Here is a 27139-nt window from a genome sequence, read left to right as displayed (position 1 = left end):
TACAGGCGTTCAGTCATATTTAGTCTGAAAATCCGAATAGCATCACTCTTATCTGTGGGTAAGACTCTTATCTTAAGAGTATCTTATCTTATTCAAGGTTAGCGTGCCAGCGCGACGCAATGACCCAGGACCCTTTCACCAATGCAGTCACCAGCTCATGCTAGCTTCCTACTCAGCTGTAAGTGGGAAGGTCTGCCAACAACCTGCAGATGGTCGTGGGTTTCCCCTGGGCTCTGCCTGGTTTCATTCCACCATAATGCTGGCTGCCGTTGAATAAGTGAAATATTCTTGAGTACGGCGTAAAATACAAATCAAATAAATAAATCAATCACTCATTCAAAGCCAGATATTATGAAGAATCTTTCTGACCTTATCTGAACAACTCAAGACAAAAAATGGCCTTTGCAATCTAGACTCGTCACATTATGACTGGACATATTAGACATATTTTTCAATACCTTTGGCTGAAACTGGGAAGCTGTCATTTTCTTACAATTGAGATTTGGGCTATGTTCTGTAAATCCAAAAACTTACACATTTTAATGTACATAAAAAAGAAAAATTTAACCTTCATCACTGACTGAGTCACAATGATCATGTATGGGTTATCCTAACCTGTCGGTAAACTGACGCAGTTTTCTTGGGCTAATAAACTATTTAGTCGTCAAAGCAATTGAGCACAAACTTTCTATGGAGCAACTAGAGACATATTTCTTACCTTGATAAAGTTTTGTAGAAGTTTAGCCTGAGCTGGAGAGCTTGGGGCGCGTCGGAACTTCTTAAGTTGCTCCACTTTCACACTGTATTCTGTGAAGAAATTTGTGAGGTCATTCTGAAAATAAAGAAAACGTGGAAAATATATGTTAAGGTATATATATGAACAAGTATAATTAACAAATATAAACAAGTTAATTAACATGTGTCTCATATGGCCAATGTCAGTCATTGTGAGCACAGGCAGGAATCCAGCTCTCAGAGGTCCTCAAGCCGCCTTAAGCCTGAAGTTTTGTCAGGTGGTTTGGCAAAGGACAGTGGTTTCATACTGAAGCTGGCACTTGACTATGATCAAACACGTGAATCATTCTTCAGTACACCACTATACACCATTCAAATACGTGCATGAGAAATAAATAGACATATAAATGTTATCTGAAACCGATAGCTTAGAACTGGAACAAGCTAGGCTACCAAAGAGCTTGCTTGTAATAGACACATCAATTTAAAACTCTCAGTCGGTTAGCGCAGCGTAATGACCCAGAAGCCTCTCACCAATGCGGTCGCTGTGAGTTCAAAACCAGCTCATGCTGCCTTCCTCTCCGGCCGTACGTGGGAAGGTCTGCCTGCAACCTGCGGATGGTCGTGGGTTTCCCCTGGGCTCCTCCCACCATAATGCTGGCTGCCGCCGTATAAGTGAAATATTCTTGAGTACGGTGTAAAACACCAATCCAAAAAAAAAAAAAAAAAAAAAATCAATTTAAAACTTCAGCCTAATACATTATTTCATGAATTTGCTTAATTTACGGTATAAATTAATATGCAAACAGCGCATCCCCCTCGTGTCATTGTGCTCTATACATATGGAAAACTTCACCTCAATACATGCACTACTTTTTCAGATACCACCTCTAACATTTGCCTCAAAACTGATCCCACTAAACCAATACACAAAGTCATGAAGCTTGTAATTTACGATAATTAATATGCACACAGCACATCAACGATGGTGCACCCACCTCCCCTCCACCCCCCTCCCACCCCTGCTGATGTTATTCTGCTTTACATGTGTGCCAAACATAGTACTTTTTAAGGTGCCACCCCTAACATTTACTTTACTATACAAGTACCTTTCAGTGATATTGGACGATAATCCTAATGCCGACACCCAGGGTGGGGAATATGCTACGTCTGTACCTTGTCAATCACTGTGAGTACAGGTCTGTGCAGGTGAGGCTGGGAGAGCGGGGTGGGGGCGAGGAGTGGAAGGTGAAGGGGAAGAGGGGTAGATAACTTACCTCTAGGTTAGCCACCTTCCTCGTAATGTCCTGACTATTGGCATCCCCACTGGCATTAATGGTACCGCTGTCTTCTAGTAAATCTATGGTAGAGGAGAACTGACAAAACACAAATAATTAAGTACGACAATTAAGATTACAAAACAAGACAAAATGCTCAACCATCTTGAGATTTACAGTTTGTACTGATACAAAGTAAATGAATTTGTGTGGCGATAATTTAGTTCATGTAATTTTCTTGATTGGTGTTTTATGCTGAACAGTCGTCGTATATGAGAAATAGTACGGCATAAAACACTAATCAAATTTTATGCTGAACACAAAGTACAGGCAATGCATATTTTGGTTAAATGGCAGTGTTCAGGGTTGTAGGTGGATGAAATTGGGCCATTTCAAATTAAACCCATTCTAGCCTGCCCGGTACCTGACAAACAAAAATGCTACATCTGCACCTGACAAGGACTCGGAGTCTAACTGGACCTTAAGTAGATTTCTCAGCCTGGAAGAGCGCTTCGATGGAGTGAAGTTATGAAGTAATTACAGGAGCTTGACAGACATATTGCCATTTGTAATCCACAGCACTTAAAATTATTATTAAACACGATAAAGGATTTCAGCCATTAAAGAAGAGAATGTTACTAGGTTTGAACTTTTGTGTTTAAATGCAGAGTTTCTTTTGATTTATTTTACTTGATTGATGTTTTACACCGTACTCAAGAATATTTCACTTATACGGCAGCGGCCAGCATTATGGTGGGAGGAAACCGGGTAGAGCCCAGGGGAAACCCATGACCATCCGCAAGTTGCAGGCAGACCTTCCCACGTACAGCCAGAGAGGAAGCCAGCATGAGCTGGACTTGAACTCACAGCGACCACATTGGTGAGAGACTCCTGGGTCATTACGCTGCGCTAGCGTGCTAACCAACTGAGCCACGAAGGCTCCAAGTTTCTTTTGTCCCCTATACTTAACAGCCAAAAATTTTATTGCATCGCAACATAAATTTGCGTAATACCAAATCCCTTTATATGCTGCCGAACACAAATGGGCCAATCACCTTCAATTCTATTCTCGTAACTGGCAAACTGGCCAGTGATCCATATAGAGAGTAGTACAGACCTTGTGCAGGCGGTCATCAATGCTCTCTTGTATTAGGCTGAACTCCTCCCACAGACTGGTCAATCTGGACAAAAAGTCCTCCTCTGGAACGGTCAGTGAGATGCCATGGTCTCGCACCTGGATTTCTGTCAAGGCCTGTAAACACCTGTCACAGACTCTGAGGTAGAGACAAATCTCCGGCTCTTCTTCAGGGCACTGGGTGGACAGAAAACACAGGTTACAAGTCAGTGGTGATTCCAGGCAGAGAGAGCTACATTGTGAAGTCTTATTGGCTGCTTAGGAACAGATATATGTTATGAGCAGTCGATGACAACAACTTTGCCAAAAATGAACATGTTAACAAAATACAATAATCAACAACCCCAAAATAAGCCAATAACTGCATAAGCAATGACAAGTATAATGATCAGTCTAATTCCTAAAACTTTATGCACATGAAAGAGCAACTTTAAATATGATTTTTTGTACCTTTTTGCAACAAACTGGTCAGGTTGGGCTTCACCAAAATATAATGTTATCTATCTACATTGATTCATCCAAGAATATGCTTGATTGAAGTAAATTTGAGTATGACTGATTTTGAAGAACTGACGACCAGGTGAATGGATTCTTAAATGAAGGTATTCCAGACGAGGGGTCTGACAAACTATCAGGCATGTTGGAAAGTGTGCACCTCCCTCTACCCTTACACATACATGTACAGGTGCATAATAACTAGCAGAGTAGAAGTTTGTATTCTTACTCCAACTATTTCTATAACAGCCAGACGGGGTTCCCTGTACTCCTGGGTTAATGTCAGCCAATTCCACGGCCGCCTTTCTCCGGACACTTCACTGTTAGGCACATAAACAATGAGTCGTCTTGATGAACAGTTAAAACAAACGGCCGTGGCACAAACTCGACAGTGACTCTTCTTGTTGAACAGCAGGTTGAATGGTGTCTCACAGGACCCGCAGGTTGTGCGCGTGGCTTCTTGCTGAAGGAAATGCAAAATCTGTTCTGTATAAAAAGTTGACTGATAATTACAACTGTCTCATGCACACATATAAACATTATGCTCATTTAACCAGCGGCTACATCTGTAGATCACTGGCAAGGGACATAACCAGCGGCTACATCTGCAGATCACTGGCAAGGGACATAACCAACGGCTACATCTGCAGATCACTGGCAAGGGACATAGCCAGCGGCTACATCTGCAGATCACTGGCAAGGGACATAGCCAGCAGCTACATCTGCAGATCAGTGGCAAGGGACATAGCCAGCGGCCACATCTGCAGATCACTGGCAAGGGACATAACCAGCGGCTAAATCTGCAGATCACTGGCAAGGAACATAGCCAGCGGCTACATCTGCAGATCACTGGCAAGGGACATAACCAGCGGCTACATCTGTAGATCACTGGCAACGGACATAACCAGCGGCTACATCTGCAGATCATTGGCAAGGGACATAGCCAGCGGCTACATCTGCAGATCACTGGCAAGGGACATAACCAGCGGCTACATCTGCAGATCACTGGCAAGGGACATAACCAGCGGCTACATCTGCAGATCACTGGCAAGGGACATAACCAACGGCTACATCTGCAGATCACTGGCAAGGGACATAGCCAGCGGCTACATCTGCAGATCACTGGCAAGGGACATAGCCAGCAGCTACATCTGCAGATCAGTGGCAAGGGACATAGCCAGCGGCCACATCTGCAGATCACTGGCAAGGGACATAACCAGCGGCTAAATCTGCAGATCACTGGCAAGGAACATAGCCAGCGGCTACATCTGCAGATCACTGGCAAGGGACATAACCAGCGGCTACATCTGTAGATCACTGGCAAGGGACATAACCAGCGGCTACATCTGCAGATCATTGGCAAGGGACATAACCAGCGGCTACATCTGCAGATCATTGGCAAGGGACATAACCAGCGGCTACATCTGCAGATCAGTGGCAAGAGACATAGCCAGCGGCTACATCTGCAGATCACTGGCAAGGGACATAGCCAGCAGCTACATCTGCAGATCACTGGCAACGGACATAACCAGCGGCTACATCTGCAGATCATTGGCAAGGGACATAGCCAGCGGCTACATCTGCAGATCACTGGCAAGGGACATAACCAGCGGCTACATCTGCAGATCACTGGCAAGGGACATAACCAGCGGCTACATCTGCAGATCACTGGCAAGGGACATAACCAACGGCTACATCTGCAGATCACTGGCAAGGGACATAACCAGCGGCTACATCTGCACATCACTGGCAAGGGACATAACCAGCGGCTAAATCTGCAGATCACTGGCAAGGGACATAGCCAGCGGCTACATCGGCAGATCACTGGCAAGGGACATAACCAGCAGCTACATCTGCAGATCACTGGCAAGGGACATAGCCAGCGGCTACATCTGCAGATCACTGGCAAGGGACATAACCAGCGGCTACATCTGCAGATCACTGGCAAGGGACATAGCCAGCGGCTACATCTGCAGATCACTGGCAAGGGACATAGCCAGCGGCTACATCTGCAGATCTCTGGCAAGGGACATAGCCAGCGGCTACATCTGCACATCACTGGCAAGGGACATAACCAGCGGCTACATCTGCACATCACTGGCAAGGGACATAACCAGCGGCTAAATCTGCAGATCACTGGCAAGGGACATAACAAGCAGCTACACCAGCACATAATTGACAAGCAACCAGCAAATGGGTATAAATTAAAGCTTACGTGTACAGTATATATGCATGTACAGCATAAGAGCCAAAACAATATGTCAGCTGTCCGAAACAGTATTGCCACAAAACTTTTCCTAACTTTCAGACAACCCAAATTTTTACTATAAAAGAAATATGAAGGCATATAATAGTGGTTTTCCTTTATATACTTGTACATGTACACATATGTGTTTGCTGAGTTGAGTGTTTAAAGCTTACCTAAAGACATGGCTCTTTATTTCGGATAAAGACAATGAGTAAAGGAGACCATGGGTGCTTATGTGGAAACAGTGCTGTCACCAACCCATATGAACCAATTACATACGTGTACACGTGTAACAATACTGGCGAATAACGGACGTCATGTGATTGGCTAGGATAGACTGGCGACATCAGTGTTTCCGCTTAATTATAAGCAAACTTTATTCAAATCTAACTAAACCTTAATTCCGTTGTAGAACCACAGAAGTTAATCAGGTAGTAGTGTGAGATATCAAGATACATACCACCATCCTGTCCAACAGGTGCTTTGTAAAAACTTTAAACTCGTTATAACATGTATATGACTGCATGGCATCGCTTCAAAACAATTATGTCAGGGAATTCCCTTAACGCTTATTTCTGAACATAAGCTGTTTTATGTTACTATAAATAGACATCTCGTCTTATTTAGAAAACCAGAAATCAGTGTACACTAGATAATATGGGACACAATGATGATTTGCAAGATTTGCAAGATTAGCACCACACCTTACACTTGTTTATCTTTAGTAGGGTGCATGGTAAGACACGACTGAAAATGAAAGTGGAAGTAAATTACCAGCCAGTTAGCTCCCCTTTGCCAGTAGGGTACTACCATCATTTTTTTCATCTCAACAAGGGCCTTGGCAATGTCCCAGCGCTGAAGTTCCTCACCAAAGCCTTTCACCAGCCGGGCACATTCCATATCCAACTCAAACCTATGGGAAAAGAAACACTGAATCTTAAAGGAATACTACACAGTATACTAACCGACTGAGCCACGGAGGCCCCGATGAAGCTTTGAAATAGGATAATAACTTGAACATCCTTCCATCATAGTCAAGTCTCAGCCCATAGATGTATTAAGTTATCTTATGTCTCCAGTCTGACCATAGAGCTTGTTAGGTCGTAAGCGCTATATATTAGGTCTACACATACCACCATGGGAGTGGCAAAAGTTACATTTCGAGACTGAAATAAACTTATTACTCATTCTGCTATTTTTTTATAAAATAAATAATGTTCTCGAGGTATTCTAAAAACTGCATCAGTAACCCTTTAATGGTTAAAAAACCAAAATTAAAATCAGATCTTTATGAAAGTATTGAATGTTCCAAAACTGCTGATCAAAAATGTGTGGCCAAACTTCATCATTACTGTTAGAAGTGGAGCTCAACCTAGATATGATTAAGTTTTAACAAATGGTCACCCAGTTCAATGTATTTACCTGTTTCTCCAGCCCCTATGCATCTGCCTCTCGGCCTTTGCGCTCTGGTAAGCCTCAGACGTCAGTTTGGCCTCCCGGAACTCCACCCTGTGATCCCTCGTACAGCCAATTTCCTGAGGTTCTACCTCAAAGCAGGCCTGGCAAACCTGTGCACAACAAGGAAGCGAAAGGACTTATTCACACAAGGACGAAACTCAAAAAGAAGACCGAGATTTCCGCAATTAAAGAAAAATAATAAAAAATTCCAACTACATAACTAATAGAAAGATATTTGAAAGACATCCACAAAATATATTGGATCATGAAATACAAGAGCTAACAGCTGTCGCTGAAAGCAAGGAATTTGGTATACATTTTTCCCAATTCATTATACTAGTATTTACCAAATATTACATGTTTCTTTACCTACACCACCTCACCACAACAAGGCTGCAATACTACCAAAGTGCCATTCATCTACATGCACAACCATTCATTCAATCTCTCCCCCTCCCTTCCACTCCATCTTTATTCTTTAGCTACCCACACCTAAGAGAAAAACTCCATTCTCACCCGGCATTCTTTACCATCAGGATCTGGTTTAGCCAGGGTATTGAGCTTTCTCCTCCACTGTACACAGGTCACACAGAACACCTCACCACACCTACAAAAATACACACAAATATATACTGATTTTCTCCATCTCTAGGCCCCCCCGCAACTTTTTTTTTTTTACTTTCCTAGGCTGTATTGTTTCATCTGTGTTTTACATACTATTCCTCAGTTAGCTCTATATTGTGTCGGTCAAGTCGGTCAAACATTGAGGAAACTACTGCACCACACAAAGTCCAAGCCTGGAGGAAACTACTGCACCACACAAAGTCAAAGCCTGGAGGAAACTACTGCACCACACAAAGTCAAAGCCTGAAGGAAACTACTGCACCACACAAAGTTGAAGCTGGAGGAAACTACTGCACCACACAAAGTCCAAGCCTGGAAGAAACTATTGCACCACACAAAGTTGAAGCTGGAGGAAACTACAGCACCACTCGAAGTTGAAGCTGGAGGAAACTACTGCATCACACAAAGTTGAAGCCTGGAGAAAACTACTGCACCACACAAAGTTGAAGCCTGGAGAAAACTACTGCACCACACAAAGTTGAAGCCTGGAGGAAACTACTGCATCACACAAAGTTGAAGCCTGGGGGAAACTACTGCACCACACAAAGTTGAAGCCTGGAGGAAACTACTGTATCATCTTTCAGGCATCCTGGCATCCTTCAGATCCTTGCAGACCAAAGGTAGCTTATTTTGTAGATGCTTTATGGCAGCTTCATAAAACTTTCTAACCCACAAACAGATCCTTATTCATGGGCTTTCAACTTGTTCTGTCCTGACCTACACTGCTAACTGATCCTACTTACTCATCAGGAACAGCTGATGGCTAGACAACAGAGTATTCACAGGCAAGAATGTGACTGAAATAGTGTGACAGGCAATGGATAATAAACAACTGAAAATGCAACTGACACTGGGTAATGGACAATGCGTAATAAACAACAAAGAATGCAAAGGACATAAGAAGATAAACAATTAATAACAAAGGACAAAGACTGCAATTAACACGAAAGGATAGGCACTAGGGAATAACAAAGAAAGAATGGACGGTAGACAAGAGGAGAATAAAAAACAAAGAATGCACGGACATGGAAGGAAAGACAGTGGAGAATAAAAAACAAAGGATGGAATGGACATACATGTGAAGACAGATGAGAATAACAAAGAAAGAATGGATGGTAGACAAGAGGAGAATAAAAAACAAAGAATGGAATGGACATACATGTGAAGACAGATGAGAATAACAAAGAAAGAATGGATGGTAGACAAGAGGAGAATAAAAAACAAAGAATGGAATGGACATACATGTGAAGACAGATGAGAATAACAAAGAAAGAATGGATGGTAGACAAGAGGAGAATAAAAAACAAAGAATGGATGGTAGACAAGAGGAGAATAAAAAACAAAGAATGGAATGGACATACATGTGAAGACAGATGAGAATAACAAAGAAAGAATGGATGGTAGACAAGAGGAGAATAAAAAACAAAGAATGGAATGGACATACATGTGAAGACAGATGAGAATAACAAAGAAAGAATGGATGGTAGACAAGAGGAGAATAACAAACAAAGAATGCATGGACATGGGAGGGATAGACAGTGGAGAATAACAAAGAAAGAATGGATGGTAGACAAGAGGAGAATGAAAAACAAAGAATGCACGGACATGGGGGGATAGACAGTGGAGAATAACAAAGAAAGAATGGAATGGACATGGGATGGTAGACAAGAGGAGAATAACAAACAAAGAATGCACAGACATGGAAGGACAGACAGTGGAGAATAAAAAACAAAGGGTGGAATGGACATACATGTGAAGACAGATGAGAATAAAGAAAAAATGGAATGGGCATGGAATAAAAGACAAGAGGAGAATGAAAAACAAAGAATGTACTTACATGGGCAGATAGACAGTGGCGAATAACAAAGAAAGAATGGAATGGACATGGGATGGTATACAAGAGGAGAATGAAAAACAAAGAATGCATGGACATTGGAGGACAGACAGTGGAGAATAATAAAGAATGGAATGGACATACATGTGAAGACAGATGAGAATAAAGAAAGAATGGAATGGGCATGGAATAAAAGACAAGAGGAGAATGAAAAACAAAGAATGTACTTACATGGGCAGATAGACAGTGGCGAATAACAAAGAAAGAATGGAATGGACATGGGATGGTATACAAGAGGAGAATGAAAAACAAAGAATGCATGGACATTGGAGGACAGACAGTGGAGAATAATAAAGAATGGAATGGACATACATGTGAAGACAGATGAGAATAAAGAAAGAATGGAATGGGCATGGAATAAAAGACAAGAGGAGAATGAAAAACAAAGAATGTACTTACATGGGCAGATAGACAGTGGCGAATAACAAAGAAAGAATGGAATGGACATGGGATGGTATACAAGAGGAGAATGAAAAACAAAGAATGCATGGACATTGGAGGACAGACAGTGGAGAATAACAAAGAATGGAATGGACATAGGACGACAGATAATGGAGAATAACCAACAAAGAATACAGGTTACAAAATGGAGATTCAACAAGAGATGATACATGAGATAATAGACAATGGAAAATAAATGACAAAGAATGCCGTTAAGACAGGGTGAAGTGTGCTAGACAAAGGGAGAATGAACAACAAAGAATGCAATGGACACTGGGTAACAGACAACTGGAAACAAACAACAAAGAACATAACTGACATGGTTGATAGCTAGACAATGGGGTATACATGGACAAGAATGTAATTAACAAGGTGCCATAGACAATGGAGAAAAAAACCACCATATTTCCTGTATGAATATAGGCAATACAGGAGAGCTGGGATACAATCCCAGTATACAATTTATTTTACGTCACGTAAATTTTCATATGCAAAAATGCACATTCAGAGGCACATAATCACATCATTTCTGAGTTTTCCTGTCTTAATGAATTTTGAATAAGACTTTACACTTCAATAAAAACAATACTTAAACCAAAAATTAAACTGGAATTGAACTGACCTTCTGCAGTGGTGAGGCTTCTCCACAAAGCTGAATCTTTTCCGACACTGTTTACGAGAACACTTCGTTCTTGACTTAGCATTCACCCAATGCTTTTTTGTGATTTCTAGAAAAGCAACAGCAAAAAATAGCACAGAATCACTATACAACCCATGGAATATGTTTCAAAAACATCACTGTAACAGCCTCAACTCATGGACACACCAGACAAAATCTGCCTGGTGTGTCCGTGTCAACGACAGCGTATTTTACAGGCGATCTTCTCTGCTCCAAAAGTTGCTTGTTTTATCAAACATGTCAGATGCTAGAGAAAAAACAGGCCTGCAATTACACTCTGTTCGTGTAACGTGTTTCCGCTCCAGTAAATTCAGTGATCGAGATGATCGAGTAGAATTGTGTTGGCCTTTTTTTTGTCACATGATCTGCTATATCTAGGTCACAAGACATGACTTGACCAAGACTAATGGAAAAATACCCCCAATGTGTCTGGAACTACGCTGCGAATATCATGAGTATATTTCGCTGATGGAAAAGTTCGTCCTTACAAGCCAATAAATGCGACTACAGTGTCCCCGGCTTCACATCCATATTTATGACATTCTGCATTACCCACAATCCAAACTTACCTTTAATTTCCTCCTGGGCAGGGTCTTCTTCACCAGCCTTCACTGTTCTGTCAATCAACTGTAAGTTCTGTCGGCTCAGAATACAAGAGTACCAGGGAGCTGTTCCCAGACAACCTGTTTCTGAAACAAAATTTTAATGACAACTTTAAAAATGTTGTTGGGGGCCTCCGTGGCTCAGTTGGTTAGCGCACTAGCACAGCGTAATGACCCAGGAGTCTCTCATATATTGTCTAATCCTGAGATTTCACATGTTCTGTGTATCTATACAATAAAGGCGTTTCAGAAAACAACAGTTCCAGATATAATCTGTATGGAAATTATCTACCTTCCTTCCTTAAAAAATATGTGAGGAATTTAACTAAAGTGTTAATTACAAATGAAAAATTGATACAAGTTTCTGTCAAGTACACATCAAATTAGCCAAAAAATTAACTCAAAGTATGGCCATAAAAAACAAAGAAAGCAGAAAGTCTACGAATAACTTTTCGCACACTTTCATCTGAACTTGATGTCATTTTTATGTTTTCTCCACCTTTAACTTTATATTTGTTCTGGAAAACGCATGAAGGATGTAACTTCGTGGGAACACCACAGTCTCATCCTCCTTTCATATTGTTCACCACAAAAACTCACGTTTAGTTTCACCCTTGCTTGGCTCCAGTTGATCAAACTTAACTCTTTTCTCCGGCGTTTTTAAGTTCTGTCCTCCAGAGTTGTCTGCATCAAAGTTAGTCGACCCTCCACTAACAGTTTCTGAAAAGAAACAGATGTCAAATTAAAATCCATTTTATACACATGTATTTCATTTGTTGTGTTTTTTTTTTTTTGTTTTTTTTTTTCTCGTTTGTTTGCACCATGCTCAAGAATTTTCGCTTATATGACAGTGGTCAGTTTTATCAATAGGGGGAACAGGAGTGCCCAGAAAAAAACCACTGACCTTCAGCACGTAGCTGACCAACCTCCTGACTTAAAGCCAGCCACCTGAAAACTATTATATTTTTATTCTTGTCTGCGTTAAATATTAAATCCCATGGCACAGTAATTCGCAACAAATGGCACTTCTTGTATAGAAGACTTCACTCCAAGCACAAGGAATGAATGTGACAATCTCTCATAAAATGTCAAGCAGAATTCGAAAAAAACTATAATATTTAACAGACAGGCATATGTGCTATATTCTATCAAATCTGTGGCTTTCAATTCAACCCTAATGTTTCTCTGTTTTGCAGTCACCTGGTATATGGTGAATGAAATTGTGTAAGATATAACACAACAGTCTGAACCACAATAATACTCCAGAACATCCACAATCAAATACCCACCGCTAATTTCACTCTGGTTTGGGTTCGGTTGATCACTGTTTTTTCTATCCGTTGGTTGTAAGTTCTGTCCTCCAGAGGCACTAACACTGTTACGACTGTATCCCACACTGCCAGTTTCTGCAACAAAATAACAGCCACATGCCGTTATTTTTGGATTACTTTCCAAAAACTCGCCATTGACAAAATTGCACGTACAATAAATCCATTTTTCATAAAACAGGATAACATTAGGGAGAAGTACATGCAAGTATCAGAACCCGAAAGCCAAATATAACAGATTTTAGAAGCACCAGACCTCTAAATGCAATTGTCTTATGTATATTTCTGCTATAGCACAGTAAATGTTACTTCAAACTGAGAAAGAAAACAACATCCCTATAGACCTTTAATATTAACGTAGGTAACCCTCAAAACCCACCTGTAACTTCTGCCTGGCTTGGGCCTGGTTGAGCTGCCTTAACTGTTCTATCTGTGGTTTCTACAGTATGTACATTCTGTCTGCTCCAGATGGCTGAGTACCAGGATGCTCCCATAGTGGCAGTTTCTTAAATCAAAAAACAAAAAATATAAAAAAAAACGAATGTACAGTTAAACTTGTGTAAACCGACCATGCCCTTGTTTCAGTTACTTCGTCATACAGGTTGTACAGATGTCATAACCAAGGTGAATCAAGCTTCATTTATATCAAATTTTATTTCTTTAAATAGTGGTTTTGAAATTAAAAAAAAGGAAAAAAAAATGGCGAGTTTGCATGTAGCAGCACTAAAAGAGTCCTTCGAGTAAACTCAGCGAATTTCTTGATATTTTACTAAAATCATTTATTAATCATGTACCTTTTTACGTCAGAGACGATCTTGATTTTTTAAAACATGTTGTTGAGAACCTTGAACCGCGAGATTTCTCCTGCAGTTTTGACATTAAAAACTTATACAGCACAATATTACATGACTTAGGTACAGAAGTTTTAAAATACTGATTATCAAACAACCCAAATTCAAATAGTGAATTCTTCTCTTCTGACTTTATTCTTTTCTGTACAAAAGAATGCTTTCAGTTTGGGAACAAAAATTACATCCAAACACTAGAAACTTCTATGGGAACCAAGTTTGTCCCTCCCCATGCCACATCAGTGTTGAGATATTTAGAAACAAATTATACAAAAATTGAGAACAAAACTTCAGTGTTGAAACTTCAAATTCTGTGAAACAGTCATTCAAACAGTATTTAGCTGACTTCTTCAACACTTGGAACAGTAAACTTGGCGATGTAAAATCCTTTGACCAAATGTTAAATGATCTTGATGACAATATACAATTTACCATGGAAACCAGTGAACATGAATTGCCCTTTCTTGACTTTAGATGATAAAATAATAACTGACATATACCACAACCAACAGATACCAAACAGTATCATTCAAATCATGTCATCCAAGGCACACTAAAACCCAAGCACCGTACAATTTTGCAAGACGGATATGTACCATTGTTGTGGACAGTCCCTATGTGATATAAGACGCAAGACTTTTCTACTATATAGGGGTTACCCTGTGAAACTTATTGATGGTGGCACTGAAAAGGCACGCTCTATTACAAACACCCTAACGCCTGACTCTAATCCTTTGAGCTTTATATCTACTTTTAGCCCCAACAACGACAACGCATATGCTGCCATCCAAATCAAACAAATTTTCTTACAGTCCAATGAATGACTTTGTACTGCATTTGAGGGAACAAAATTTCTAAAAGCAAACAGACAAGCTAAGAACTTGAAACAACTGTTAACCAAGGCCAAATTCAGTTCAAACTCTACAGAGACTTTTTCTGTCAACAAAACGATGTAAATGTTGTAATCATGTGATAGCCGAGTCCAAATTTCAGCTGAGAAATGCTGAAAAGCTGGCCCTTTATCATAAATCTAGGTATGAATTGTAACTCCAAGAATTTGATTTCTGTCCTAGTCTGTAATGAATGTAAAAAGAATTATATAGGAGAAACTGGGGATTATCTGCACAACAGAACCTGGCTCCAGTGACAACAAATCAACACTGTCTCTTTATGACATTTTAAAGTCAGTAAACACGTACCCAAACATGTACCCAAAATATTATGATTAAATTTTCAATATTACCCTTTTTAAATTCTTTCCGGATGATAATACAAAATGTGTTCATATGGAACAGATTTTCATTCGGAAATTCCAGGTCGAAGTTAAACAGCTAGATTTCATTGTGAGAATATTACTGTTGTTCGTTTTGTTTCATTAAGCTCTATTTGTATACAAACCTAAATCCCTGTAAGCTTATTTCTATGTTCATTTACCAGCCAACAACTAAGAGTTGCTAAACTACAGAACTGTTTGCATGTCTGTATATGTTCTTTGTGACTATTAACTGTACCATATTGAAAAGTCTCAAAAGAGACGAAATGCATTAATGGTTTAAGTACAAATATGAGGTTATATTAGTCACTGAGTTTTCATCCATCGTACACTTCACTAGCTTTAACTAGCAAATCATTCTCCTGGAATGAATATATATATATACATATATACACAGATTCTTGAAGGTCCGTAGTTCATCCAACACAGAAATTGTCTAGTAAATGAGTTGAGCTTTATCAGTCGGACATTTCCACACTATGTCTCTTACTCTTAGCAGGTTGATCAGCCATGACTGATTCCACGAAAATTGGGAGACAAAATGACAGAGAGCGACTATTATGCACTGTTTGATATCCTAAATTGTTCAATAACATCTCAGCACATGATCATCACCAAGAGAAGTGTAACGATCAAAATCAAGTCTAGTAAATGTCTTCATTAATTAGAGAAAATGATCACTGAGAGAATTATCTCCCTTCTCTGACCTCTTCTTTCCCCAGTGGTGATAAAGGGATTGGCGGGAGTTGGCCAGCAGAATGCTGTGTTGGATTACACAAGCATGACAAGGTGGTTTAACATGCACTAGATACAATGGGGATTGGAAATTGTGGTAAAATTGGTATAAATGACAGAAAAATGTCAGGTTATTCAATAAAAATAACATGGGTTGTAAATGGAGATAAAGGCGGACCAAGGGTCATGATCAGTACAGACAAGATGTCAGTTTTCCAAGATGTCGGTGTTGGCAAGTTTTACTGTATTTTCATTATAATGACATATTTCGATTCTTTTCAGCAAGAAATGACTAACATTTCACTGCACGCAATTGATTATTCTACCATGTACCTCCTAATTTGATTAACTAATCGGAGTTACTCCTGTTCAGGAGTTTTTGACGTAGATGACAGCAGTCAGGTTTACGGGTGGAGGAAACGGGAGTGACCATAGCACCTACACCCACTGCCAAAACAACAACCTCATTGGTGAATGGTCCAGTATGTCACGATGAGTCAGCCAATTAAACATCTGATCCTGAGCAAAACCAGTTGTCCTTCAATGGTTCAAAAGCTGATCTTACAACTGAGATCTCCACATGTGACATCTTTACTTTATTACAACATTCTACTTCAAGACACCCTTTAAACAAAATAATACTATACCTATGCAGTGTTCAACTTAAGTTTTTTCAAAACACACTCCATGTGGGAATTTGGCAAAAAAAAATACAGAATTAATTAATTTATTGAACTATAGAAGAATACAAAGACATTCTGATACCCTTTAGGGGTGCCAAAATTACAGGACACCCCTCAAAAGCTCAAGCTACAAAGAGTGAGTGAGTGAGTGCTTGGGGTTTAACGTCGTACTCAACAATTTTTCAGTCATATGACAACGAAGGAATCATTAGGGTGCATGTACGTGTAATATGCCTCCTTGTTGCAGGACAGATTTCCACCGCTCTTTTATTTAGTACTGCTTCACTGAGACGACTTGCCAAAGGCAAGTCAGCCGCCCTGCCCGAACCATTATACTGATACGGGTCAACCAGTCGTTGCACTATCCCCTTCATGCTGAACACCAAGCAAGGAAGTTACAACTTCCTCTTTTAAAGTCTTAGGTGTGACTCGATCAAGGATTGATCCTGGATCTACCGGTCCCGAAGCAGACGCTCTACCAATTGTGTCAAGCTACAAAGAGTAGTGCCTGATAAATTTTACCTAAATGTTTGAAAAACTTTTATAGGGTTCACTGAAGACCTGTGACTCGTCTTCCACCAAATGAATGTGGAATGCAATCAATAATAATGGTCATTTAAAAATACTTGACAATTACACGACATAATTAGAGCTTTTAACGGTCAAGTTCAGGCAAATGAAATAGGCAAATTCTGCAGGAGATATGCAAATTCTGCAAGAAATATGCTTGTGCATTATATATTTTACAAGGATACCTCAAAAAGCCTTGGTTTGCACTCAGGGGCCTTATGTTAACAGATAGGAGATAAAAATCTGACCTCAAGACAGGTGACCATCCGTTCAACCCAACACTCTGCGACTTTATACAGCTGCTTTGTCACAGCTAAATTTGCAGCTGGACATTAAAATACTGTGAACTCTTTGGAGTTCTGGCTTCTATGTCTGCACATCTAAGACAGAGAATAAGAACACAAATAAGCAAGAAGTATATGTGAAGTTTTCATTCACCGTATAAAATAAAAAATGTCAAACCAAGTCAGCATGAACAGAACTGGCCTGACTTATCTCCCTTTAGGACAACCTGGTACTTGTAATAATGCCAAACCTTTAGTTTCTCTCTGTCTTGTTTCTGGTGGAATAGAGTCCACTGTAACATCTGATGCTCCTGACTGTGGCTTGCCCGCGATACCGGAGTTACTCTGAGTAGATCGCACACTGACCGTTTCTGTAACAAAATACATGGCAAGTTAATAATGTTCTATTTCCAATCTTGTTTAATTTATTTATTATCATATTAATTCAGACATTTATTTATTTGATCAGTGTTGTATGTTGTTTCCAAGAATATATTTGACATACATGTTAACCATTCAGAACTCCATATACAACTGCTTGTAAATGGTTAACTTTTAAATAGTGTGAAATTTTACTTAGCACATTTTTACTTTTGAAAGGTATTTCAAATTTGGCAATTCTTCATCTAATTTTGTAAGTTAACAATAACATTTTGTTTAGAGCAGTAAACTGAATTTTATTTTCTTCATTTATTAATACCAAATATAGTAAATATCTTTCCCTGTCTGATCTTTCATAGAAAACTTAATAACCTTTGATTTCTTGCTGCCTTGAGTTATTGTTGGCTGTTCTGTCCATTGGTCTTACAGTCTGTCCTCCTGTGATGCCATAGTTATCAGGAGTGGATCCCACACTGCCTGTTTCTGAAACACAATACATACGTATGCCAACTTACTTCACTGTGTGTTCTTATTTCATCACATATGAATAAATTAGAAGTGTTTACCATCATGAGAAAAGTCACTTTATGCACTGCAAGTTTTTCTTTCCAATCTCAAAACTATGCCAGAATAAATTAAATTTTACAAAATATCGTAATAAATGTGAAACAGAACAACACAGTGGTATCTGAAATGTACATTTTGAGGGGCAGCCCTACTTTCACTTTGGCTGTTGCCTGGACAATGGTGGTCATACAGTACCAACCTTTATTTATCCATGACACCTCAATAAACACCTGGGGCCTCCGTGGCTCAGTCGGTTAGCGTGCGTGACCCAGAAGCCTCTCACCAATGCGGTCGCTGTGAGTTCAAGACCAGCTCATGCTGCCTTCCTCTCCGGCCGTACGTGGGAAGGTCTGCCAGCAACCTGCGGATGGTCGTGGGTTTCCCCCGGGCTCAGCCCGGTTTCCACCCACCATAATGCTGGCCGCCGTCGTATAAGTGAAATACTCTTGAGTACGGCATAAAACACCAATCAAAAAAAAAAAATCAATAAACACCTCACGTAAGCTACATTATCTACACGTACACACCTTTACCTTCTGCCTGACTAGGGCCCGGTTGATCAGCCCTTATGACTGCCCTATCTGTGGGCTGTGAGATCTGTCTACCCCAGATGCCAGAGTACCAGTGAGATTCCCTGCTAGTTCCTAAAACAGTCAATTTGGAAATATGAGAATTTGATTCTTGCCCACCAAATAACATTCTAACAGATTATAATTTTGGACAAGGAAATTAAAGCAAACTTAAAAGGCCACAAAAGCTATATACTTTATTTGATGATAAACAGAAGAAAGAATGAATGAATTTTCTGGTCACATCCCAAACACCATACAGTGAAAAAACGTTTTGATCGCCTCAAAAAACTACAATATATGTCAAAGGGAATTGCTATGGCAATTGGCTGAATGCCATGCCATGAAATATTTAACCAGGTTTAAATTTTTAACTATGAAAGTAAATGTAGATGTCTGAAATGCAAATAAGACATCGATGCAATCAGAATTATTAATTTACTTATTCATCTGACTGGTGTTTCACGCGGTAATCAAGAATATTTCACTTGTACGACAGCAGCCTGGATTACAGTGGGTGCAAACCAATCAGAATTAGTGAGCTAGCCAAAGCAATGTCACTCTTCCTGCCGACCACTGTACTGCTTTTGACATGTTTGACGCTGAGATGGTAACGGATTCTGAATGGTAAGCTTTATCCCTCTTCCCGGACATCAATAACAATAACCAACCTTTAGTTTCTCTCTGGCTTGGGTCAAGTCGGGCACTGTTAGCTGCATTCACCGTAGGTTCTGATTTCTGTTTCACCAAAATTTGATCCGTGGGTCTCACCCCGCCAGTTTCTGAAACACGTACATCAATCTGTGTTAATCTGAACCCTGTGCCATACAATCATTACAATGGATTTATTTATCTTTTTGATTATTATTTTATGCCGTACTTTTTATTATTTTATGCCGTACTTTTATTATTTTATGCCATACTTTTTATTATTTTATGCAGTACTTTTATTATTTTATGCCATACTTTTTATTATTTTATGCCATACTTTTATTATTTTATACCATACTTTTTATTATTTTATGCCGTACTTTCACCTTCATCGGCGACAACCAGTATTATGGTGGGAGGGAAACCGGACAGAGCCTAATTATAATGGGATCCCAAACTAACTAGGCTCATACGTTCATGGCTCAGCAGGTCACAAAAACATTCACAAAAGCTATACGAGTTAAATGTCCACTCAAACCTGAGAATGTACATGTACGTCAAATGACAATGACACTAATGCTAATTCATGGATTTGAGCATGTACCAAGGAGTTGGTGTGTCAGTTTCACTAAATTTGGCTCGGTATACCTGTACATGTGAAGATATTACAATATTTACAAGAGTTGGTCAACATGTTGATATCTCACAGACAAACTTTTTCATTGAAAATTGGACAGAATTTTGCCCAATGCTTTTGAAGATATAAAGTGACCTATTAATCAAAGGGTATAAAAACTGACTCACATTTCTCATTTTTAATATTCAAATGCAGACATGACAACAACATACTTAAGACTCTACATGTACATGTAAGATGTCAAAGGACTAAAACAGGAGTTAAATTACAAGTTCATGCTTATACTTTGATTCTTCACAGAATGTGTAACTCATTACGTGTCACTGTTCTTTGTGCCTTTTAATATACCATCATCTCACAAACTGTTATCTCACATTTTTCACTTATCCATCTTTACAACCCATTTCCAGTAGGCCTTCTAATAGGTCACTATTGTCATGAAAATCCAATTATGACACCACTGGAATGTCTATGTTTGCAATATCATTACAATAATTAATAATGTGCTTAATATTCCTCTGTTGCATAGTAACAGGTTGTAATTTCCAGTCTGAGTTATTGGTGCAAAAATCTTACGGGACATTACCATATTTCAAAGATGGAAAGCACAAAAGACAGTAAATTTATTACAGTGATAGTTTTGTGGTCAGTCAGTATTGCACCAGACTACAATCACACCATGCACCAGACTACAATCACATCATGCACCAGACTACAATCACACCATGCACCATGCCAGACTACAATCACACCATGCACCAGACTACAATCACAGTGTGCACCAGACTATAATCACACCATGCACCAGACTATAATCACACCATGCACCAGACTATAATCACACCGTGCACCAGACTATAACTGCACCATGCACCAGACTATAATCACACCATGCACCAGACTATAATCACACCATGCACCAGACTACAATCACACCATGCACCAGACTACAACCGCACCATGCACCAGGCTATAATAACACCATGCACCAGCCTATAATCACGCCATGCACCAGACTATAATCACACCATGCACCAGACTATAATCACACCATGCACCAGACTATAATCACACCATGCACCAGACTACAATCACACCGTGCACCAGACTACAATCACACCGTGCACCAGACTACCATCACACCGTGCACCAGACTATAATCACACCATGCACCAGACTATAACCGCACCATGCACCACACTATAACCGCACCATGCACCAGACTATAATCACACCATGCACCAGGCTATAATCACACCGTGCACCAGGCTATAATCACACCGTGCACCAGACTATAATCACACCATGCACCAGACTATAATCACACCGTGCACCAGGCTATAATCACACCGTGCACCAGACTATAATCACACCATGCACCAGACTATAATCACACCGTGCACCAGACTACAATCACACCATGCACCAGGCTATAATCACACCATGCACCAGACTACAATCACACCATGCACCAGAGTACAATCACACCGTGCACCAGACTATAATCACACCATGCACTAGACTACAATCACACCGTGCACCAGACTATAATCACACCATGCACCAGGCTATAATCACACCATGCTCCAGACTACAATCACACTGTGTACCAGAGTACAATCACACCGTGCACCAGACTACGATCACACCATGCACCAGACTACGATCACACCATGCACCAGACTACAATCACACCGTGCACCAGACTATAATCACACCATGCACCAGACTATAATCACACCATGCACCAGGCCATAATCACACCATGCACCAGACTATAATCACACCATGCACCAGGCCATAATCACACCATGCACCAGACTATAATCACACCATGCACCAGACTACAATCACACCATGCACCAGACTATAATCACACCATGCACCAGGCCATAATCACACCATGCACCAAACTATAATCACACCATGCACCAGACTATAATCACACCATGCACCAGACTATAATCACACCATGCACCAGACTATAATCACACCATGCAACAGACTATAATCACACCATGCACCAGGCCATAATCACACCATGCACCAGACTATAATCACACCATGCACCAGACTACAATCACACCATGCACCAGGCCATAATCACACCATGCACCAGGCCATAATCACACCATGCACCAAACTATAATCACACCATGCACCAGACTATAATCACACCATGCACCAGACTATAATCACACCATGCACCAGACTATAATCACACCATGCACCAGGCCATAATCACACCATGCACCAGACTATAATCACACCATGCACCAGACTATAATCGCACCATGCACCAGACTATAACCGCACCATGCACCAGACTATAATCACACCATGCACCAGACCATAATCACACCATGCACCAGGCCATAATCACACCATGCACCAGGCCATAATCACACCATGCACCAGACTATAATCACACCATGCACCAGACTATAATCACACCGTGCACCAGACTATAATCACACCGTGCACCAGGCTACAATCACACCATGCACCAGACTATAATCACACCGTGCACCAGACTATAATCACACCGTGCACCAGGCTACAATCACACCATGCACCAGGCTACAATCACACCGTGCACCAGACTACAATCACACCATGCACCAGAGTACAATCACACCATGCACCAGACTACAATCACACCATGCACCAGACTATAATCACACCATGCACCAGACTACAATCACACCATGCACCAGACTACAATCACACCGTGCACCAGACTATAATCACACCATATAGACTATTACAACTTAATACCTTTAATCACTCCTGGTCTGGAATCTCTCTGATTAACATCGACCACTTTGCCTGTATTGTGTAAGTTCTGTCCATCTATGGTGGCCAAATCTGCTGTTTGCATGCTGCCAGTTTCTGGAACATAACATCAATAAACTCACTGGTCTGCTAGGGTCGCCCAGTGGATACAGCAATCTTGTCAAAGAAGGGAATCAAACCCCAACCAGGTCATACAAAGGACTTTATAACCTTGGTACTTTCCTCCCTTACAGACAAAATACATGTATCTGTCCCCAAAAAGTTCTACCCCTTTTCATAAAATTTAAGTTTTTCTTTAAATTTTGTTTGCAAGTGACACAGAGATATCTGAAATGTAAAACAAAACGGAAGGATTTATTTATTTGTTTATTTATAAATGTCATATTCCTGATGTTTTCACGTTCATGGGTCAGTTTCATGGGTAGAGGAAATCAGACAGTGTGGCCTAAACCACCGACTACTGGCAAGTTACTGGCGAACGTTGGCAAATGTGACATATAGATCATCACATGGAAAAAAAGCTCTCCAAAACAGAATGACAGTTGGCTTAAATAGTTGCCTCTTTTTGAATGCAACTATCCTGAGAAAATATGAAGGATATCACTGGGGATACAAAAGCTTTCAGGCATTCATAATCATTCATAATTCACCTTCAATTTCTATTTGACCAGCCTTAACTGTTCTATCTGAGGGTTGTATGTTCTGTCGGCCCCAGATGCCAGAGTACCAGTGAGATCCCATACTGCCAGTTTCTGCAACAAAAAAAAGCATGTGTATCACTAATAGCACTTGTACATTTTAATCACCCCACTTCACACAAACACCTTTGATGAAATTGGTCATCCTGTCATCAAATAAATCTCAGCGCGCTATGGTATGCCCCTGCATATCCACTGTGTCACTGTGTCGGGAACCCTGGTGACATTCAGCCATTGACAACGTTTGTGGGGCACTTTGGACAGTCTACCCTTTGTTGACGGTCACTTGTCTTACACCATTACAGTGTGCATATCCATATGAGGGAGTGAGCGAGTGCTTGGCGTTTAACGTCCTACTTAACAATTTTTCAGTCATAAGACGAAGAAGAAATCCTTACAGTGCGTGTAATGTGCCTTCTTGTTGCAGGATGGACTTCCACTGCTCTTTTATCTAGTGCTGCCTCACTGAAGCGCCTTACCAAAGTAAGCCGCCCCGCCAGAGCCATTATACTGATAAGGATCAACCAGTCGATGCACTATCCCCTTCATGCTGAACTACAAGTGAGGAAGTTACGGCTTCCTCTTTTAAGATTTAAGGTGTGACTTGACCCAGGATTGACCCTGGATCTACCACTCCCGAAGCGAACGCTCTACCAACCATGTTATCGGGGCGGGTATATATCCATATGTCATATATGTTGAAGTTCAGCTGTCTTGGCTCGATCTAGCCACATACATTGTGCCTTTGAACTGACACCCTACATTTTACCCCACCTCACCTGTCTGTGCTACATGACAGTACATACAAAGATGGTCATGACCTAGACAACATTAAGTGATCACTGAGCAAAGTAAAAATTCAGCCACATGGCACAGTGGCCGTTCTACAACACTGAGGTGGTGTCATCTAGGCCTAACCTTTATATCAATCAATGATCCCATGATGACATTGTGTAAAAATTAGCCATTTTGGGGCTCTTCTGACTACCAGCTAGTAAGCCGAAATAGGTGTATTCTGCATCTGCTGAGCAAATCTGTCTGACAGGCATATACAATATATGTAGATGTTGGTCCATGTACAAGAAAAAAAGTACATGAACTAGGTTTATGGGTGAGAAGTTGTCTTGACTTTGAATTTCAACTTTTATAAAATAGATGTTGAACAAACATATACCGGAAAGGAGACCGACCCTGTCCATCTGCCAGATCATACATAGTGAAAGACTTACCTATAATTTCTTGGGGTCTGTGGTCTAATTGACCAGAACTGACTGTCCTCTGTATCGGTTTTATATTCTGTTGTCCTGTAATGCTGGAGTTATCAGGAGTGGTTCTCACAATACCAGATTCTGAACAAAAAAAAATACATGTAAATGGCCGGTCTGTTCAACATTGAAACTTTGTCCATAAAAAATGCATTTGAAATATAGGCCAATATTACTGTTTGTCGCTGAAACTTTTTTCCCCCGTAAGACATCACCCTATATGCACTATAAGGCGGTCTGCCAAACAAGCCTTTTTTTAGGGTGAATAGAGCTCTCAGAATCAGGGAAAATGTGCAAACAATCAGACGCTGATATGTTGTCATGTAAGGTGGACAAAAAAATCAAAATCAAGCAAACTGTGTCATTCAAAAATTCTATTATTATTATACCAACAAAAATAAATAAATAAATAAAAGTGTACCTCCTCAATTGAACTTGTATGACAATAGTAGAGGAAGCCATGAACTGTCGAAATAATTTAGATGGAGAAAACTTTAGGTCAAATGCCGAGTTCTTAATCATTACAAGGTGGTTTCTGCACTACAAATTTTTCTGTCCACTCTTTGCACACATCCATTTATCCACACAAGAATGGACGAAAATGCACAATAGTACAACAATACAACAGGGTGATATTTAATTCAGAGCAATACATTTTGAATACAATGTCTGCCATTTTCGAGGCAATAGCAAAGGTATTGATACCTTGCCATTCGCATACAAACCTGAATTTGTCTATCCATCTTTCATAACACCCATAATGATAAACTCACCTTTACCTTCCACCTCACTTGGGCCTGGCTCATCACCCTTAACTGTTCTATCTGTGGGTTGTGAGATCTGTCGACCCCACAGGCCAGAGTACCAGCGAGATACTGTACTGTTGGTTTCTAAAACACAGCCAATTTGTAAATGTCAAATTTCAATGCTTGCCCACTATGCAGAAATCGTTTCATTTAATCTGAAAGATGCAAATAAAGTTGTATGAGACTTAGCGAGAGATGACCCCATGTAATATGGGGTTTTGGAGATAGGACGTCAAACAGTGATGTTCAGCTCTGTGTGGTGTTAAGTCACCTCTCTATGGCGCAGAGAGTCAATGTGTAAATTTTAACATCTATCAGTATACAATAATGGTGGTTTTCTAAAAACATTCATCACCTGGATTATATTTTCCAGTAGTGCTGGATACTGCAAAGTGCAAAAGCATCGTAATTCTGGCATCAGTTTTGCTTATATATACATAAACCACTGACGCATAACTACTTTGGCATAGAACAACGACAACAATGGCTGCACAGAGATGATGTTTTAACTTCGCAACTCAAAAACAAAACACCCTGTTCCACAGCATCGACGCAACATCACACTGAATGTTGTCTGTGGTGTAAAACTCTGCTGTAAGTTCGCTAAGTCTGTCACTGTGACTCACTGTGTCAGTTAATATATTATGACACAGAGTTCGGGAAAGGACAGTGAGGAAAGTGGAGTAACAGGTTACAATAAGAAGGTAATGCATGCTAGATAGGCCTACAAAACTAGACATGGCCATTCTGCTTCATTCCATGGTGAACAGAAAGATGAATTCGGCTATTGGTTGCACATGCATTATAGTGTCACAACATTTTAATGATCTTAAATCTTGCAAATTACGCCGGAGAGATTTCAGAAGACAGTCACATGCCATGCAGAGAAATATTTTGCAAGAAGAGAAATAGTGTAATCTGAAATGTAAAAAACTCAGTAGAGACAGAATAATACACTATATAAACCAAAGGAATATACACACAAAACTAGAAACATGCACCTTTGTTCACAACCATACTGTCAGAACCAACCTTTAATTTCTGTCTGGTTTTGGTCAAGTAGACCGCTTTTAGCTGCATTCACCATAGGCTCTGATTTCTGTTTGACCAAAATTCGGTCTGTAGATTTCACACTGGCAGCTTCTAAAACACATCAAGCTGTATTCATCAGACCCTTTTAGCTCCAAGGGTCCTCCCAAAATGGATCACCTAGCACACATGTACAGCTCAATGTTGATACATTACATGTTATGTGTGCACAAAGTTCACAAATTAAAGGCACGGTAATGAATAAAATATACATGTAGACTCTGGCCTGAGATTAAGTAGGTCAAAGGACTGTAGCAGGAATAACAATGAATCCACTATAGACTTGAACATGTTTGGGGGAGCTTTCCCGCATAAAGCAACATCAGTCTAAGCTCTATAGTTTATTATTCATCCATGCCTTTGTGATGACA

The 27139-nt window shown here is 40.2% G+C and overlaps 1 protein-coding gene across 1 annotated transcript; it reads right to left on the bottom strand.

Annotated features, from left to right (window-relative positions):
- Positions 1-9: 9 nt before the first annotated feature.
- On the bottom strand, positions 10-25948 carry LOC135479700 (uncharacterized). Its single transcript, XM_064759604.1, has 21 exons — positions 25647-25948; positions 24838-24957; positions 23561-23662; positions 22893-23006; positions 19498-19608; positions 18791-18901; positions 18063-18173; positions 17561-17680; positions 13296-13421; positions 12878-12994; positions 12189-12308; positions 11556-11675; positions 10930-11035; positions 7865-7955; positions 7313-7458; positions 6665-6803; positions 3872-4105; positions 3130-3324; positions 2013-2111; positions 719-832; positions 10-24 (listed from the first exon to the last, which is right to left on the bottom strand). Exons 3-21 carry the CDS (start codon positions 23649-23651, stop codon positions 10-12), a joined length of 2280 nt encoding a protein of 759 aa, XP_064615674.1. The 5' UTR covers positions 23652-23662; positions 24838-24957; positions 25647-25948.
- Between the last annotated feature and the right edge of the window lie 1191 nt (positions 25949-27139).

The sequence above is a fragment of the Liolophura sinensis genome, chromosome 12, assembly GCF_032854445.1.
Source record: "Liolophura sinensis isolate JHLJ2023 chromosome 12, CUHK_Ljap_v2, whole genome shotgun sequence".
Taxonomy (NCBI): domain Eukaryota; kingdom Metazoa; phylum Mollusca; class Polyplacophora; order Chitonida; family Chitonidae; genus Liolophura; species Liolophura sinensis.
Note: the sequence above shows the minus strand (reverse complement) of the source record. Positions and strands in the feature narration are given on the sequence as shown.

Bases quoted from the DNA above. Each gene is read 5' to 3' on its own strand.
- LOC135479700 (XM_064759604.1), bottom strand. From the start codon at position 23,651: ATGGGATCTCACTGGTACTCTGGCATCTGGGGCCGACAGAACATACAA. The intron at 6,804-7,312 runs GTAAATACATTG...CTTTTCCCATAG, and splicing joins CATAGGGGCTGGAGAAACAG to GTTTGAGTTGGATATGGAAT. The intron at 2,112-3,129 runs GTCTGTACTACT...GTGTTTTGTCAG, and splicing joins TTGATGACCGCCTGCACAAG to TTCTCCTCTACCATAGATTT.